Source organism: Neovison vison, chromosome 5 (genome assembly GCF_020171115.1).
Source record: "Neovison vison isolate M4711 chromosome 5, ASM_NN_V1, whole genome shotgun sequence".
Lineage (NCBI taxonomy): Eukaryota > Metazoa > Chordata > Mammalia > Carnivora > Mustelidae > Neogale > Neogale vison.
Genome location: NC_058095.1, coordinates 62,955,694 through 62,973,083, shown reverse-complemented (window position 1 = coordinate 62,973,083; position 17,390 = coordinate 62,955,694). Strand labels below are relative to the sequence as shown.

Sequence of the window (17,390 nt, the reverse complement as noted above, 5' to 3'; positions counted from 1 at the left end):
CAGTACAAAGCACACCATTTATTTTAGCCAGGTAGCCAGGTGTCAAAATGAAATTGGAATCCACTGGTTTTTGGAATACAAAGAATGCACCATGCACTGAAGGATTCCTAGAATTTAATAGAAACAAAAATATTATGATTAAAGTTTAATGAATCACTGTATGTAGCTAGGAAGTGAATTTATTATTAGAACATACGGTAGGAATGTTTTCTGTTAAATTATTTCAGGTCCTTTCTCTGGAATACAAAACCAAATACAGGAAACTATTAGGTGGTTCAAAGTGTTTCTGACATTGAACTTTTTAAAGTCCTCTAAGCATAAACATTTTACAATGACAATAAAATGAAGGATTTAAGCAGGATTTGAGTGTTTCAAGATAAACAAGGAGAACTCTTTCTTTATTGAGCATTGGTCTTAGAGCTTTTATTATTTCTGTGGATTTATGCTACCTATAGGTTTTCACTTCCTATTTTAAGAACCTGACACAGTCAGCCATGGGTGCTGGAAGGCACCATTATTATCCAATTGAGGGAAACCTTATTTTCTCAGACTGCAGCAATTTAAGTTCCCTTCTCATGGTGTCTTCTTTGGGCAGCAAATATTTATTGGGCCAGACAGTGTGCTACCTTCTGTGAAGGGCAGAGAGAAGTATAATATGCAGTTTGGGTCCCAGGAAGCTTATATTCGTGATGCGCACACATAGGAAAAGATCATGAACAATTAATAACAATAGAAAATTACAAATGGCGATTGCCAGATAACAGATGCAGAAAGTGTCATTGGGGTTTGGAGAAAGAGGGGAACATTCAGGTGGGGTGATGTCTCAAACAAAAACTTGGGAGGGAGCCAGTCAGAGGTTGAGTTGGGATCTGTCGTGTGGCCTGGCAGAGAAGCTTGCGAGGGGAGCCTGGAGCCATACTGTACAGGACATTGGTGGGAAGGTAGTCACTGCGCAGTACAAGGCAATTTTGAAGGCCTCTAGAAGGATAACCTGATGGAGTCCCTTTGTTCAACAAATTTGTATTTAATTTTGCATTAGTTCCCTGGGGCTATCCCAGCAAAGCACTATAGACTGGGTGGCATAAACAACAAAATTCATAAAAAACAGAATTCTGGAGCCTAGAATTCCCAAGATCAAGGTGTCAGCAGGGTTGGTCTCTTCTGAGGTCTATCTCCTTGACTTGAGATGGCCATCTTCTCCCATTGTCTTCACTTGTTCTTCCCTCCATGCATGTCTCTGTCCTGATCTCCCCTTCTTATAAGGACAACAGTCCTTTTGCACTAGGACCTACACCAATGACCTCATTTTAGCATAATTACCTCTTTCAAAGGCTCCACTTCCAAATGCAATCACATCCTAAGATACCAGGGGTTAAGACTTCAACACAGGAACTTACTTGGGGGTGGAGAAGAAGATAGCAATTAGGCCAGAACTGCTACATTGGAAGTATGGTGCTGGGTGGCTTTGGGGTAAGCACATGGAACAACACACTGGCCTTGCCATCTTGCATCTTAGAGCCAGACGGGACATGAAAGTAGAAAAGACCAGAAAGGTGCAGAAAGAACTTCTCAGATAAAACATTAAACGTAGCCGAAGGAAGCGTTATGTCCACTGATGAGAGACAGGGATGGCTTCACGGGACAGGGAACCCTGAGGGAAGCTTTGGTGATAGGAACAGTGCAATGATCTTCAACAGGTTGCTGAATGCTTGGGAGGGAGGTCAAAGCTTAAGTGACAGATTTCAGGGCTCCTGGATTGCACAAGTGCCGAATCTGTGAGGTTTCATGAGAGCTCTGCAGGGGAGAAAGGACAGAAGTGGCTCAAGACAGAGCCTTGTACTGGGAAGTGGTGAGGGGCAGCTATAGGGAGATGCAAGGAATTAGGACAGCGGTTGGCCAGAGAAGACAAACAGGGTAAGGGTTTCAAGGAGAAGGAGTCGTTGGGGAGGGTTATTGTCAACTTTGAAAGTACAGTTTCACGAGGGCCACTGGGTCTTGGAGTACAGGGGTCACCTCAAGGGAGCTGGTCAAAGTACAGAGAGTGAGTAGGACCACTGTGCAATGCACATAGCTGGGCCTGTGAGCCAGGGGCAGGAGGGCACCAAGGTCGTAGAAGAAACAAGAGTTGTCCGAGCATAGGCAAGGAGACCAGGAAGGGATCTGGGTTTATGTAGTTTGGGGGACCCTCCTTTAAGAAAAAAGAACATAAAAGGAGGACTCCAAATCTGCCTGTGGTCCTTCCTTGCAAATGAGACCCTGAGAAACTTGAACTTGATTTGCTTCAAGTCAAGTCCTCCACTAGCAGGAAAACATCTCTGTGACACTTGTAAGAAGATGAAGAGGCAGGACATACTGATGTGAGGAGGGATGCAAGGGCCACTCGAATCTCAGGGCCTCCCCCTTTTTCAGAGTTACGCACATGTGTGTGCTGGTAAATATTTAATAATAGTGATCTGGGAGTTGTGGGTGGGAAGAAGGCTCCAATTTGTCAAATTTGCTCATTTCTGTGGTGTGACTTCTCTCCGTCTGGCAGATTTCACCTGGAGTTAGGAAGAGACACACACATTCAGCTCTCCTGAGATTCCCAGGGACAGGGCTGGGAGGGAGCAAGGCCCTCAGAGAATCCACCTCCCCCTAGGAGAGGGCAAGGCAGGCCTCAGGCCTCAAATTGCAAGAGGCCTCAAGCATTTGCTTCTATTCCTACAGACCCTGCAGGAGATCTTCCAGACTGAAATGACCATAGAATCCATCAAGAAGGCCATCAAGGACAAGTCTGCCTTCCTGAAGGTGGCTCAGACCAGATTGGACGAGCGCACAAGGAGACCCAACATAGAGCTCTGCCGGGACATGGCTCAGCTACGGTGAGATGGCAGTGGGCCCTGGGCAGGAGGGGGAAGCTCGGGGTGCTCCTTGGGGCCACCCACCAGCCCCATGGTGGCTCCATGGTCTTTATGAAGGTCCTTCTTTCTGCTTTCACACCGGTCATATGGAAGAACCCAGTAACAGTCATTGTGTAGGATCCTTCTTCGGAAGTGTTAATAATTATTAATAACGGGCATGGACTTTCTGTTGGGGAGGACAGTTAAGTTCTGGAGATGGATGCCGGTGATAGGCGCACCACACTTCGAAGGTACTTAATGTCACCGAACTGCACACTTAAAAACAGTCGAGGTGGTAAATTTTTTGGGTTATGTACATTTAACCACAATTAAAAAAAATAAGGAAATGATATCAATACTAGATACAAAAAAAAAAAAGTGATAACGAATGTGAAGCTTCATTCAGTGGGACCACTCACAATCTGCGCTACCCTGGGATCTGGAGTTTCCAGAATGTCTCTTAAAAGCAGCAGCGTGCATTGCTTGCTGTGTGATTTTCAAGGCCTGGGACTTGGTCTCGGGAAAGGGAGTCCTGGTACTCGTTCCACAGGCCCCTTTCTATTTGTTCTCACCCATTGGTTCTCACTGGCCTTTTTTGGCATTTAGTTATCTACTCTCCCCATTATGACCACCCTCGTGGTTTCCTAGTCACTTCAGTTTGTTCTGTTCTCAGTATAAGTAGAAAAGACCTGGGCTTCATCAAGCACATCCCCCATATACAAGGCTGGCAAAACTCTCATGCCGCCATTTATCTACCCAACACTAGGCATCTTTTCTTATGATGATGATTTAAACTTTGAGCATTCCTTTTAGGATGGGCTCATCAGGAACTGGGCAAAGCTCTTTTCTCCCTCCTACATTCTGGCTTCATTTCCAATTTCCCAATACCTGCCAGTTTGCCTTTTCTTTGTGGAGTTCTCCCTGGCTTCTCTCAGGTCATGAAATGGTCTCTGCAGAATCAAATCAAATTTATAGCAACTGGAGGGACAAAGGGGCCACACTCGAACTCCAAATTCTTTTCTGGTGCTGTGGGGAGATGCCACTAGTCTCGTCTCTTGCCTGGTTCCTTGATGGGATTCCTTTGTCATCACAAGGGGTTGATCCTGGGGATTAAATAGCTTTGAGCCCTGCCAAGGAAGCAAGTGTGGTTTCTTGGAGGGTAAGGGAGATGGTTGTGAGGCCAACAACGATGAAGACAAGAAAGACAGTGAAATGGCATGAGAAGAGTAGGTGATTATGTATGGCTCTCATTCTGGGCTGAGCCCTGTCCTCAGCCCCTTACACTACCTCATTCAGTATCTGCATTTCACAAATAGGGAAACGGAGGCAGAAGCGGGTTGCATGATGTGGTGAGTAAAGGCACCGTTTGAGCCCTTGCCTGCCTCACTGCAGAGCCCTATTCAACCTTCTGTGTGGGAAGTTTCTGCTCCCATCTTTATACACATACGGTCCTTTTATCATCCCCCCATCGGGCCGCCGATCCCATCCCACTTCCTCAATGCCCTAACGGAGTGAGTCAGCAAAGCAGGTACTGTATTCCCATCTCTTTCTCATAGAGGATGAAACTAGGGTCACAGAGGCGATCTTTACAGCAAAACCCCCTACCTGTACCCATGCATGTTGTCTGTGTGGCATGCTAAGAAGCATGTTTGAGCATATATGCCAATGGATTAGCTGCCTTTTTCCTGGTAGATCTGCTGTCTGGGCCATAGCCATATGCATGTGCACCCAGGCTGGCCACACATTTCCCCAAGTGGGTTTCAGAGAACTCCTTTTCCTACCCAGTCTGTTCATTATTTAGGATTACCTCTCCTCCCCTCCAGAGGCCCATCTGCGGTGTCCACATGCTTCTGAAGATTGTGGCAGTGAGTACCCGACCATCTGGCCGGTTAGGATTAGATCACGAATTGTGGCTTTCTGCAAATCTTACGAGGGGTAGCTGAACAAAGTTGCATTCTCTGAAAGTTTCCGAGGAATCACCAGAAGTAGAGACGGAAATCTATCAATTGTTCAGCCTGGCATCAGACAAGCCCAGGGCTGCTTTTTAAAGATTTTTATTTATTTATTTGACAGAGAGAGATCACAAGTAGACGGAGAGGCAGGCAGAGAGAGAGAGAGGGAAGCAGGCTCCCTGCCGAGCAGAGAGCCCGATGCGGGACTCGATCCCAGGACCCTGAGATCATGACCTGAGCCGAAGGCAGCGGCTTAACCCACTGAGCCACCCAGGCACCCCCAGGGCTACTTTTTAAAAGGGTTTTGAGCAGTGGTCTAATTTGACGTTGGAGTTATCAGACAATGAGGCATTGAAGGTTGCTGCACAGAAACTGAATGATTTTTACTTTTCTCCCCCCTTCAGAGCTACACAGAATTTACTTTCCCTTTGCTTCCCATAGAATCCATACTATGTCCATTTCCACTGCTCCTTTATTGACTTTAGTAGAAAAACCTCCTTTTGTTTCCGTAAGGATTTCTCATCCAAGTATCATTGCCAAAAAGACCACAGACTCAGGGGAGCAAGGACAGAGAAAAACGGCAGATTTCATTTTGAGACTTTTATTTTCATTTACAGTGTTCCAAACGGGTTCTTTCAAAAGTAACTCTAAACATTTTTGGCTCTTGGTGGCAGGCCAGACCAGGTTCTGCTTTGCTTCAATAATCTTGGTACATTTAGAAAAACAGAAAAATGACGGTAGCTTTATTTGTATTTGAATGCAAAATGTTTTTTCAGTTCTGTAATTTCCCCCCAAAATGAGAGGTTTCAGCAGAATGGCTCTCTGTGATCTGCCAAGAACAAGGAAGCCGAGGCAGAGGCGGGGCCTTAAAAGATGGGTGAGAGTGTGTTTCTAAAGGCACAAACGGAGGGAAGTCCAGGACCTCCCAGCCCTATTCACACAGCAACGGGAGGCAAGGGAACTAGCTGCCTGCATTTTCTGGATCTTGAATTCCCTTCCCCCCTCCACCCCCCCCCAAAAAATTAAAATTAAAAATAATCATTGATCTTTCAACATCTGTATTTTCAAAAGTTCCTTTCCAGATAAATTTTCCACTAGGCTAAGTGTTTGTCAGCTAAGAGTAAGGACTCATAGATCATTTGCTCCATTTCCTGCCTATGGGTTTGGGGCTCCTTCTGAAGTCTTCTTACCAGGGCAGGGCAAAGTGAGGGGGGGCGGGGCGTGATTTTACACTCCCTCCCCCCACCCTTGGTCAACCCCATCCCCCGCACGGTTGCCACAACCTCCCCACTATTTTATACCCTGGGATCTTTCCAAGAGACTTTTCTTTTTAATCAATCTTGAAGGAAGCAACAACAGAAAGGAGTTTTTAGATCTGTTCTCAGATTTTGTGTTTACCCATCGGAGACCAAAGGGAACTTCGGGCACAGTAGGTTTCAGTTCCTTCCCCCATCCCATGGAAAGCCTTTGTATTTTCCTCGCAGTACAGGTTCTAAGATGAAGGGAGATGCACTGTGTGTTGTTGCTTCTGTGAGTCTTTTGTGAGCGCCTTTCCCCTTGGGGGCTGTGTGCATGTGTCTTGAGCGAGGACCCCTCCAGCAGGTGTATCTCCGGAAGAGGGCACGCCCAGAGGTGGGCTCCGCAGAGCAGTCCACGGACGTTTCTAGACCATCATAGTCTGATCGCTGCGTTGTCCGAGCCAGATACGTTGGCCCTGTTGCCCTGTTGCGGTGTTGGTCACTAAAGGTCAAAGGGAGCTTAAGTCCCTCCAAACTGTGTTTCCTTTTTGTAAAATATTTACCTCATTCTCCCTGATTTTAAAAGTAGCATCTGTTCATGATAGGAAAAAAAACAAAGCAAAACAAAACAGGAAAAATAAAAAAATAAAACCCATCTTCGATTCGTTGTGCCATGGAGGGATAACGGAGGTTAGTATTTTGTTGTACTTGACACCAGACATGTTAACAAAATTGTGATCACACTGCCTTTGGGATTTTCTAACCTCACTTTTCCTTCCTGCCTTCCTTCCCTACCTTCTCCTTCCCTTCCTCCTTTCCTTCCTTCCTTTCTCTCTCTCTCCCTTCCTCTCCCTCTCTCTTTCTTTCTTTCTTTTTAAAAAATTATTTATTTATTTGAGAAAGAGAGAGTGAGAGAACATGGGTGCATGAGCAGGGGAGGGGAATGGAGAGGAGGACAGGGGAGGAGCAGTAGGACAAGCAGATCCCTGATGAGCAGGAAGCCCTACTGGGGCTCACTCCTAGGACCCTGAGATCATGAGCTGAGACAAGTCAGACACTCAGCTGGCTGAGGCACCCAGGCGCTCCTATCTTGACTTTTTCAGTCAACATCATATTGTGAGTTTCTTCCCCCACCTCAAGTACAAATTCTCTTTTTTCCAAAGTGTTGCTTGCCTGGTTTCCATCATGTGGCTAGAGCGTAGGTTATCATTGGGTATGAATGCTGTTTCCTCTTGTTTTCTCATACTATGACTCAATACAAGGTAACATGGCGAAGAAATTATTCCTTTATTCTTTGATGTCAAACGTTCCACCGTATTTTCCCCTGCAAGTTGTCTTGTTCAGTTTCACAAGATCGAGATGGAGTCTGATGTTAAAATGAATTCAAGGAATATACAGATCTCTGTGGAGTCCAAAGTGAGAACCCCCTTCTCTACCCTCTAGTCTCTCCTCCACTCAGATTAAACTGCAGCTTGTGAATTGGTGCATCTCCTTAAAATTGTGTCTTTACGAAGAAGAGAGCATGGAGGGTTTGGGGTAGAAAAATTTCTCTTTGGTGCCACTTTAATATTGTGTGAGAGCCCACTTTGTGCCGGGCACTACATGGGTCTTGTGGTGGGTTTGCCCCGATTTTGCAACTCGAAACCCGGGATGTCCAGTAAAATTTGAGTTTCAGGTAAACAGTGAATGGTTTTCAATACAGATAGATCCCAAATATCCAGAGAGACGGAGAGTAGAATGGTTATTGCTGGGGGCAATGGGGCATTAGTTTTTCATGAGGACTGATTTTCAGTTTTGCAAGATCAGTTTTGTGGATGGTTGGTGGTAGTGATGGCCCAACAGTGTGAACGGAGGGAACGGAAGAAAGGCTGGATCTGTGCGCCCCAAAATGTTTAAGACAGTAAATTCTCTGTTGTCTGTCTTTGATCACAATTAAAAAATACTTATACTAAAACAATTACACATGGATCTGAAATTCAAATTTAACTGGGCTTCCTGTGTATTAATCTGGCCTCCTTACCCGGTGGGGATTACAATTAGAAATGGTCTTACCAGGGCACCTGAGTGGCTCAGTGGGTTAAGCCTCTGCCTTCAGCTCAGGACATGATCTCAGGGTCCTGGGATCGAGCCCCACGTTGGGCTCTCTGCTCAGCAGGGAACTTGCTTCCCCCTCTCTCTCTGCCTGCCTCTTTGCCCACTTGTGATCTCCCTCTCTCTGTCAAATTAAAAAAATATAATAATAAATAAATAAAATCTAGAAATGGTCTTACCCAAGGGGGTCCTGGATGCTGACGCCAGCATGCGGGGTCTCTGCTTCTACCCTTTGCTTGCAGGGAGCTGACACGGTAGGGGCAGGAAATGGGACCCAGTTCCTTATTACGGCCAGTGAGACTCCTTATTTCCTTCTTAGCTTCCTGGATAACCATGCAAAGCTATAAACACATGTGGGCCGCGTGCCTGTGGAGACAGCAGGCAGTTCATGGGTCTCTTGGCTCAGTTTCCTTGTCTGCGAAACAAGGAAGCTGGGCTTGATGACCTCTCACATTTATTTTCCAGCTGCAGAGTTCTGTGAAGCCAGACAGTTGCCTGGGTATAATAATGATTTTAACATGACTTGGAAATTTTTCTATAATGTTGAAATCCCTTTCTATCCTTAGGGACCCATATATCTTTATGTGGTCATCGTTGCTATTCTCTTTACATTACTGTATGCTTTATTTTTTTTTTTAATTTTTATTTTTTTAAAGTAGGCTCCATGCCCAATGTGGGGCTTGAACTCATGACCCTAAGATTCAGAGTTTCATGCTCTACTGAATGAGCTGGCCAGGCGCCCCTGTATTACTGTATATTTTAATTAATTCCATGCACCTCCAGTCTGTTGATAAATGAATTCCCAAATAAAATAACCTTAATATTGAGTCAATTTGATAATTACAATTTGATAAATTTGGAGTTGTGTTTTCAGTTGACTGGAGTTAGGTAGGGGAGCAGCATGGTAATTAAAAGTAGCCGATGGGCAGTTCCATGCAAAACTCTAAATTCCTTATACCTCAGTTTTGTCATCTGTAAAATGGGGATAATCATAATATCTACTTCATGGTGTTATTATGAGGATTAAATTGTCTGATCATGTAAAGTACTGAGAATAGTAAATACATACATATTTATATATATATACTACATGTATAATGTGTATATATATATATATAATGAAGTAGTTAATAAGTGTGTTGCTATTATTACTATTAAATTATTATTGTCTTTTTAGAAACTGTTTCCTAATTTTTTTCTCAAGTGACCACATGGTCATCTCTCCACAATATATTTGGTCAAATCAGTGGGTAAAGGAGAACCTGCTTAATTGCTCCCTAGGAAGGGAAGGCTTTCTAAATATAAACACAATGGAAGAAATCACAAAGAAAAAGAAAGATTTGGCTTACTGTAAAAAATTGAAATCTTACATATAATAAAAACATAATAACTACAATTAAAAAGGCAAAAAATAAATTAGGGAAAACATTCGCCAGAAGCAAAACAGAGCTCCGCCCCCCCAAATCAATATGCCTATTATGGAAAGTGCTCTTTGCAAGTGAGTCAGATAAATAGTAATAAATCAGTAGGAAGGGAGCAAAGGAGAGAAGCAGTTCACAGAAGAAATGACGCAAGCAACAAGACCAATAGACACTTAGGAAAGGTTTGCTAATAATCAGAGAAAGGAAAATTGAAACCATATTGACTAATATAATTGGAGGAGATGCTATATGTTTTTTCATGAAATGAATTTTTTCTTTTGTCTTCATGAAAAAATGTGCCATTAAAAAAAAGAAAATCATCACAAGGTAATCAGAACTACAACCCGTTACACCCTCTATGGAGATGGTTTCAAGCCTTATCCTGTTCTATTACATTTTCGACAATTACAAAAATATTCAGTCTGGGAACTTGAGGCATTGCCTTAGGAGGTTCCTGGGGGACAGGGGCATTAAAATTTCAGGAATGCCCCATTCGCTAACCCTTCCCATTGCCATTGTGCTGAACTCTAGCCCCTGAGTAAACTTGGGTGTCCCTTTCTTCCTAACAATGAAAACAGTTTCGATGATTAAAAAATATAAGGAAATCCAGCAAAACTTTGATTTTTCCCATTTGTACTATTTTTTAAAAAGTCACGTTTATAAGTTTTTCCTTTTTATTTTTATTTTTTATTTTTTTAAAAAGATTTTATTTATTTATTTGACAGACAGAGATCACAAGTAGGCAGAGAGGCAGGCAGAGAGAGAGAGAGGAGGAAGCAGGCTCCCTGCTGAGCAGAGAGCTCGATCCCAGGACCCTGAGATCATGACCTGAGCGGAAGGCAGAGGCTTAACCCACTGAGCCACCCAGGCACCCAAGTTTTCCCTTAAAAAAAAAAAAAAAAAAAAAAAAAATTGTGTGTGTGCGTGTGTGAAAACTTGGTGGTAAATTTGATGGTGTCCCTAAAATATGCTTAGTTTGCCGTTCGGATTCTGGGCGTTGTTATTGGGAGTGGTGCTGGCCTGATTCTAGAACACCAAGGAAGCCCAAGTATTGCTTCCTCTGCTCATTTGTTCTGACACTGGGATGACCCCTGTGCTCTTGGGGGCTCCCTGTGCACGCAGCCCAGCAGCCACCTTCTGGCAGGAATTCAGTAACCCTGCAAGCCCTCAAATCAACCCATAACCAGCCTCCAGGGTGTGTGATTTCCACTAACCTAACCTGGTGCTTCTTTCCTCACGCAGCCTTGTTAACGAGGTGTACGAGGTAGACGACACCATCCAGACCTTGCAGCAGCGTCTGAGGGATGCGGAGGACACCCTACAGTCGCTGGTCCACACCAAGGCCACCCTGGAGCATGACCTGGCGGTCAAAGCCAACTCCCTCTACATTGACCAGGAAAAATGCATGAGCATGCGCAAGACCTTCCCCAACACCCTCCGGCTGGTGGGCTTCTGTTAGAGGGCCCTGCCAGGAGCCGGCCAAGTGGAACCACAGCCCTGTTTGCAGCTAATTTAAACGGAGTGCTAATATAGTCACTTATTAAAGGATTGTGTTGATAGAAAGGTACCAACGTGCTGTCTCAGAGAGTCTTTTGTCTACGTCCAAACCTTCATTTTCTACTATGTACTAGACTTCTGAGCTGTGGGAAGAATATAAAGAAATATAATCAATCTGATAGAGAAGGTTAAAAAAAAAAAAGATTATTTGTATTATTCTTGTTGTTGCCTGTGTAACATGAATGGGCTGGAAAGGAGAAATGTATTTCCCTTAGGTAGGTGGTGAGGGCAGTCATCCCGAATAAGGTGGGTTTTCAACTCTGTCTGGAAGGAAACCCAGAGGAAAGGAGAAAGGCCCTTGGGTATGTGGTGGTTGGGGTAGTCTGAGCAAAAACAAGGGTGGAAAAACGCACAGGGGATTTGGAACGATAATAAGGAGACTGGTTTGACTGTGATTCATAATTATAGGTGTATAATGTGGGGAGGTCTTTATCTCCAGGTCAAGGAGTTGAGGGGAGCTGACAGACCTCTCTGAGCAGGGAAATGGCTGTATGAAATTGTGATCGGGCAACGATATCAGAGTGATAGCAGTAGAAACAAAGAAAGGAGAAATGCAACACATATTCTAACCAATCAACAGGGCTTGGTAATTCTTTCCATGGGAACTGAGTACAAAGGGGTCCAGGATGGCAGAGGCGTTGACCCTAGATGAGTTGCAAAATGGGGCATTGCTTAAATTCCAGGAGGTCCTGTGGTATCCCAGGCATTTTTGTTTAAAATAACTTTTTCTTTATTATAAATGAAAAACATTTGCATGACATATTTTGGAAATGAAAACACACACACACCAACTCCTAAGATGCACATGTTATCACAACACCCAGAAATGGGTGAGGTCTGTCAACATTTTCTTTTCTGTGCTCTCAATTCCTTTGCTTAGACTCTCTGTGTATACGTATAATATTTATCTACACATGTGGGTAATAGGTAATGTTTATGGTTATTTCCATATATAAATATGTCACTGGCTGTTTATCCACAGCATCATTTTTGAAAATCTTTCCTTTCCACCTCCAAAACCCAATATGTTTTGCTTGTGGGAACTTGAGAAAATACAGACACAAAAAAAGGAAAATAAATGTCCTCTATTTTTCTAAACTAGGTACTTTGATATGTATAGATTTTTATTTCTGTACTTATACACTGGTGTTCCTCTCAAAAATCAGAATCATTCCGAATAAAGTAGCTAGTACTTTTAAAACGCTTATGTGTCTGATACCGTTCTCAGTACCTCATTCACCTCAGCCCATTTATGCTTCTGCACTGAATCCTACTTACACTTTTGATGTCATTAAATATCTTTTCACAACTTCATTCTAATGGCTTTTTGACGTACCATTGCAAGGAAGTTCTAGAATGTTCTATAACAATTTTTGGGGGGAAAAATCTTTTATGGGGTGTTGTCATTTTGCCCTCCTGAGAGTTGTGTTACTCTGCACTCCTGCCAACAGTCTATGAGAGGGTGAGTCTTTCTGCATTTTTGATAACTTGTGTTTTTTTTAACCATTTAATAGTATAAAAATGGTCTTAATTGCTTTAACATCTTGTTCTTTGGACACCAGTGATGTAGAGCACTGTTCCCTGGGTCCTTAAATTTTTTCTGCTAATTGCTTGTTTTTGTTATTTTCCTATTTCCCCTAAGCAGGAAGGGGAATTTTCTTTTTTTAATCTTTTTTTTCCATTTTTTAAAAATCTTTTTTTTCCATTTTTTGTGAGAGTTCTCCATATATCAATCATAGGACACTTTCACCATTGGTACTGAACATGGGTTCTTTATATGACACTTGCTTTTACATTTTGTTTATGGTTTTTAATGTACGGAGGGTGAAGTGTACAAATGTTTCCATTATGATTTATTTATGCCTTTGGAGTTACACCGGGGAAGCTCTTCTTCATCGCAAGATTATTTACTTGTAATTTCTTCTAATTCCTCTAGTGTTTTCTGAACCATCTGGAGTTCAACCTGATAGGATGTTGACAGCATTTTGGCTTTGAATGCTTTGTTGCAGAAATCCTGAGATGGGAAGGTGGGATTACTGGAGGGAAAGGCTTTCTGCCTGTCTCCTACTTGTCACTTAGGTGCAGCCCCCTCTCGCCCATTAGCTAGTTAGCATCTCTCTGTCTGTCCTCACTCCCATCTAACTGCTGTTGATTAACCCCAAACCCATCTCTCTCTCTCTCTGTTTCTTAAAAGTTTCTCAGACCTTGATTAGTCAACTTCATGAAACATCTCAAAATGCTAGAAAAGTTGACTCAAACATGGTGAGCTTGGACTGGAGATAGTTTTGCCGTCTCAATATATCATTTTAGAAATCAAATTGTAGGTTTTTGTCCTCCTGTTGCTTCTAATGGAAACAAAGATCTTTAAGGGCCACTCGAGCACTTAGGCAATGGGGGCAATTAAGTGTTGATGGTCATCGCTTTTAGATGACAGTAAGAATAAACATAAATTCCACACGTCTCTAAGTTGTTATATGTTTCGGGGAAAATCTTGCCAACTTTTTCCATGAATTGTTACCTTTTTTAAAGACTGTATGCCTGCGGAGTTTTTTCCCTTAAACATATGTTGCCGGCATTGCAAGAATGTGATGGGAAGAAAGTGCAGTTCAGACACAGAAAAAGCCAGTTTTCTTGTTATTTCGGTAACCTGTGGGCAAGACTAAGTTCCACAAATAAACATTTGGTTGCTTGTCTTAAATGTTGTGGCCGCTTCACGAGGGTAAATATTCTAATGCTGAAATCCACGAACAGCTAAGAAACACAAAGCGCTATCTTGTTTGAGAATCACATGACTGCAAATATCAACACGGGATGTGGCTTTATATACTCAATCCCCAAGTATCTTTAATAGTATGTGGCTTTAAGAAGAGCTGCTAGACCGTCAAAGGCTTCCACCTCCCTAAGCATCATTCAGATTTAGAAATGCGCGTAACTGCCCCAAATAGCCAAGTTACCTATAATTTTAGTAATGTCCATTTATGCTTCCGGGGAAGTGTTTTCATAAACACCTCACCTGGCACTTTTGAGTCTTGAGTTCATGCTGTAAATAGCTGAGGTGGGGTCTGGTTTTAGATTATAATTTTTGCTTTGCTCCGAAAGCAGGGATGGAGTCCTTCCCTTTGTACGTCAGGGCTGGCTCAAGGCACACAGGAGTGGGTGGAGTGGCTGGTCATTGTCAGCGTCCACTCTGCTAGCCCTGACCCTTCAACTGTTCCCAGCAATGCTGGGTTCGCCCTTGGCGTGATTGCCAAGACCAGCCTTCTGTGCAGAGTGCTCTGATGGTATTTTTGGAACCCTATATATTCATGCTTTCATGGGGAAAAGAGACAATATTTAATTTCTTCACTAGAGCTGGACAATCGATTTCACCTTGCAGACCAGCTCCAGACCTTGGTAGTGTGTATTTATTCAGTGTTGAGTTGAGAAGGATTTGAGGCCCCGAGTGAGCTTGGACAGGTAAGAATCTAGAGGTGCCCTAGAAGACTGTTGTCTGCAAGGGTTCCAGGGCAGAGAAGAGGAAGCACGAATACAGTTAGCTTTTCTCTAAGTTGTTCTGAGTCCTCTTCAGTTCAAATCTTTCTCTGTCAACATCTAGAGGTTTCTGTTTTGTGATCCATGGCTCATTCCCTCTGGACCCTGTTATTGCTAATTTTGCTGGGAGCTAAAAGAAGTCCCTTTCTTCGCCACCTTTTTCCTTTTTAGAAAAAGGACCTTCTAAAGGGCTCCCCAGGACCAAAATGCAACTGTGGTGTCTTCATGGCACAGTGAGGAGGGAGCTTGTTGGGGAAGAGGGAGCATTTTACAGCTGCTATGAGTGCTATCTCATTGTATATGGATGGACAGAGCTGTGGGAACCAAACAAATTCCTCCTTTTTCTCAGTTACTTTTTCCTCCTCCCTGTAAGGGGAAATGATAACTTTGAACTAAGTTTCAAGGCTCTCGTCTCGGGTATTTTAGGTCTTCAGTCACTCTGACATAAGGAATGCTTTTCCCACTCCCCCGACCCCCATCAAACGGTCCTCTGCTTGCCTGAGAAACTGCTCTTTATGGAAACCTATGCCTTCACTGATAACAAAAATTGTTATATGTTTTAGGGGGTATCCAATTTATTTGCAATAAGCTAATCCATTCCACCTTTCAACCCCAGGCCACTTGATATGTGTCGCAAAGATGGAGGCTCTTTAAGAGAGATGAGGTCAGGCAACCTGAGGGGAAAATAATAAGCCAGGGCCACAGTCAAGACTTAAAATCACCATCTATATCACAGAATGAAAGATTAAAGAATTGACACATGTGATATTATTTGTGGAGCATAACAAATAGCATGGAGGACAAGAGGCGTTAGAGAGGAGAAGGGAATTTGGGTAAATTGGAAGGGGAGGTGAACCATGAGAGACTATGGACTCTGAAAAACAATCTGAGGGCTTTGAAGTGGCGGGGGGGTGGGAGGTTGGGGTACCAGGTGGTGGGTATTATAGAGAGCACGGCTTGCATGGAGCACTGGGTGTGGTGAAAAAATAATGAATAATGTTTTTCTGAAAATAAATAAATTGGAAAAAAAATTAAAAAAAAGAATTGACACATGTATTTATTTATTTATTTATTTATTATTTCTAAAGATTTATTTGTTTATTTGAGAGAGAGAGAACATGTGCATGAGGAAAGGGAGAGACAGAGAAAGAAGGAGAGAGAAATGCTCAAACAGACTCCCCTCTGAGTGCAGAGCCTGACTCAGGACTCAACCCCAGGACCCTGAGATCATGCATCATGACCTGAGCTGAAACCAAGAGTCAGATGCTCAACTGACTGTGCCACCTAGGTGCCCCAAAGCATTGACACTTTAAAATAATGCTGGAAGGGGCAACCAACATTCTCAGTTTCCTAAAAGATAGATGTAGTAGATATTTCTCAGGGTCTTGGGAGAAAATAGCCATACCTCCAAGTAGTCATGACTTTGCAAAGTCCTCTCATCTCCTTGACTATGGGCTGACTTTCTGATCACCTGACCCACCAGACTTCAGTGTAAAACTTTGCCAATTCTTGGCCAAAGCCTTGAGAAGGCCCGGAAGCTTCTGCTTTTATGCTCCTGAGACCTAGTTGCCATGTAAGAATTGTGACTGCCCTGAGATCACCATGTTGTGAAGGAGCCCAAACAGCCACATGGGGAGGCTCGTGTGGAAAAGGACTTCAGCCACTAGCTGCAGATGGGGTTCTGGGGAGGCCACAGCAGCTGCCAGTCATATGAATGAGAACATTTGGAATCTTCCTGCCTTCCCAGTGCGTCTGCTGACCCCATGGGAGGCAGGACTGCCCAACCAACCTACAGAATCATAAGAAATAATTAACTGTTGTCTTGAACTACTAAGTTCTTGGATAATTTTAATGACTCAAGTTTCTTGAGTTGCTCATTACTATGTTCTCATCATAATAGCAACAATCTCATGAGACAGTTATTATTGCCACCCTGCAGGTGGGGAAACTGAGACTCAGAGACGTTGCATAACCCCACAGTTGCTAAGTGACTAGTCTGAGGTTATTCAGATAGAAATGCTGGATTGAGTGTTCAATCCCCTTATCTGACACTGGGATATGAGCTCTTAGCTACTATTTTATACCATTAGAGGGTCTCCAGATTGTTCTTCTCAGCAACAACAACAACAACAACAAAATGTTTACAATGATGGCACTGTTAGATTAAGAATTGAGGACAGAGGAAAAATATAAACTGCCAAAATTGAACCAGGAAGAAACCGACAACCTGAATAGATCGATATCTAATAACGAGATTGAAGCAGTGATCAAAAACCTCCCAAAAAACAAGAGCCCAGGACCTGACGGATTCCCTGGGGAATTCTACCAAACCTTCAAAGAAGAAATAACACCTATTCTCCTGAAGCTATTTCAAAAAATTGAAGCAGAAGGAAAACTTCCAGACTCTTTCTATGAAGCCAGCACTACCCTGATTCCCAAACCAGGCAAAAACCCTACCAAAAAGGAGAATTTTAGACCAATATCACTGATGAATATGGATGCTAAGATTCTCAACAAGATCCTAGCCAACAGGATCCAAAAGCACATTAAAAAGATTATCCACCATGACCAGGTGGGATTCATCCCTGGGTTACAAGGATGGTTCAACATTCGCAAATCAATCAATGTGATACAACAAATTAATATGAGAAGAGAGAAGAAACACATGGTCCTCTCAATTGATGCAGAAAAAGCATTTGACAAAATCCAGCATCCGTTTCT

General features: G+C 43.1%; 1 protein-coding gene across 1 annotated transcript in view; it reads left to right on the top strand.

Moving 5' to 3' along the window:
* TEKT3 (tektin 3) overlaps positions 1 to 11,055 on the top strand; it is a 54,144-nt gene extending 43,089 nt beyond the window's left edge. Inside the window, exons 7-8 of the mRNA XM_044250621.1 lie at positions 2,707 to 2,861; positions 10,824 to 11,055. Coding sequence (XP_044106556.1) covers positions 2,707 to 2,861; positions 10,824 to 11,040 — 372 coding nt within the window. The 3' untranslated portion in view covers positions 11,041 to 11,055. The remainder of the gene's footprint in view (positions 1 to 2,706; positions 2,862 to 10,823) is intronic.
* Positions 11,056 to 17,390: the final 6,335 nt, after the last annotated feature.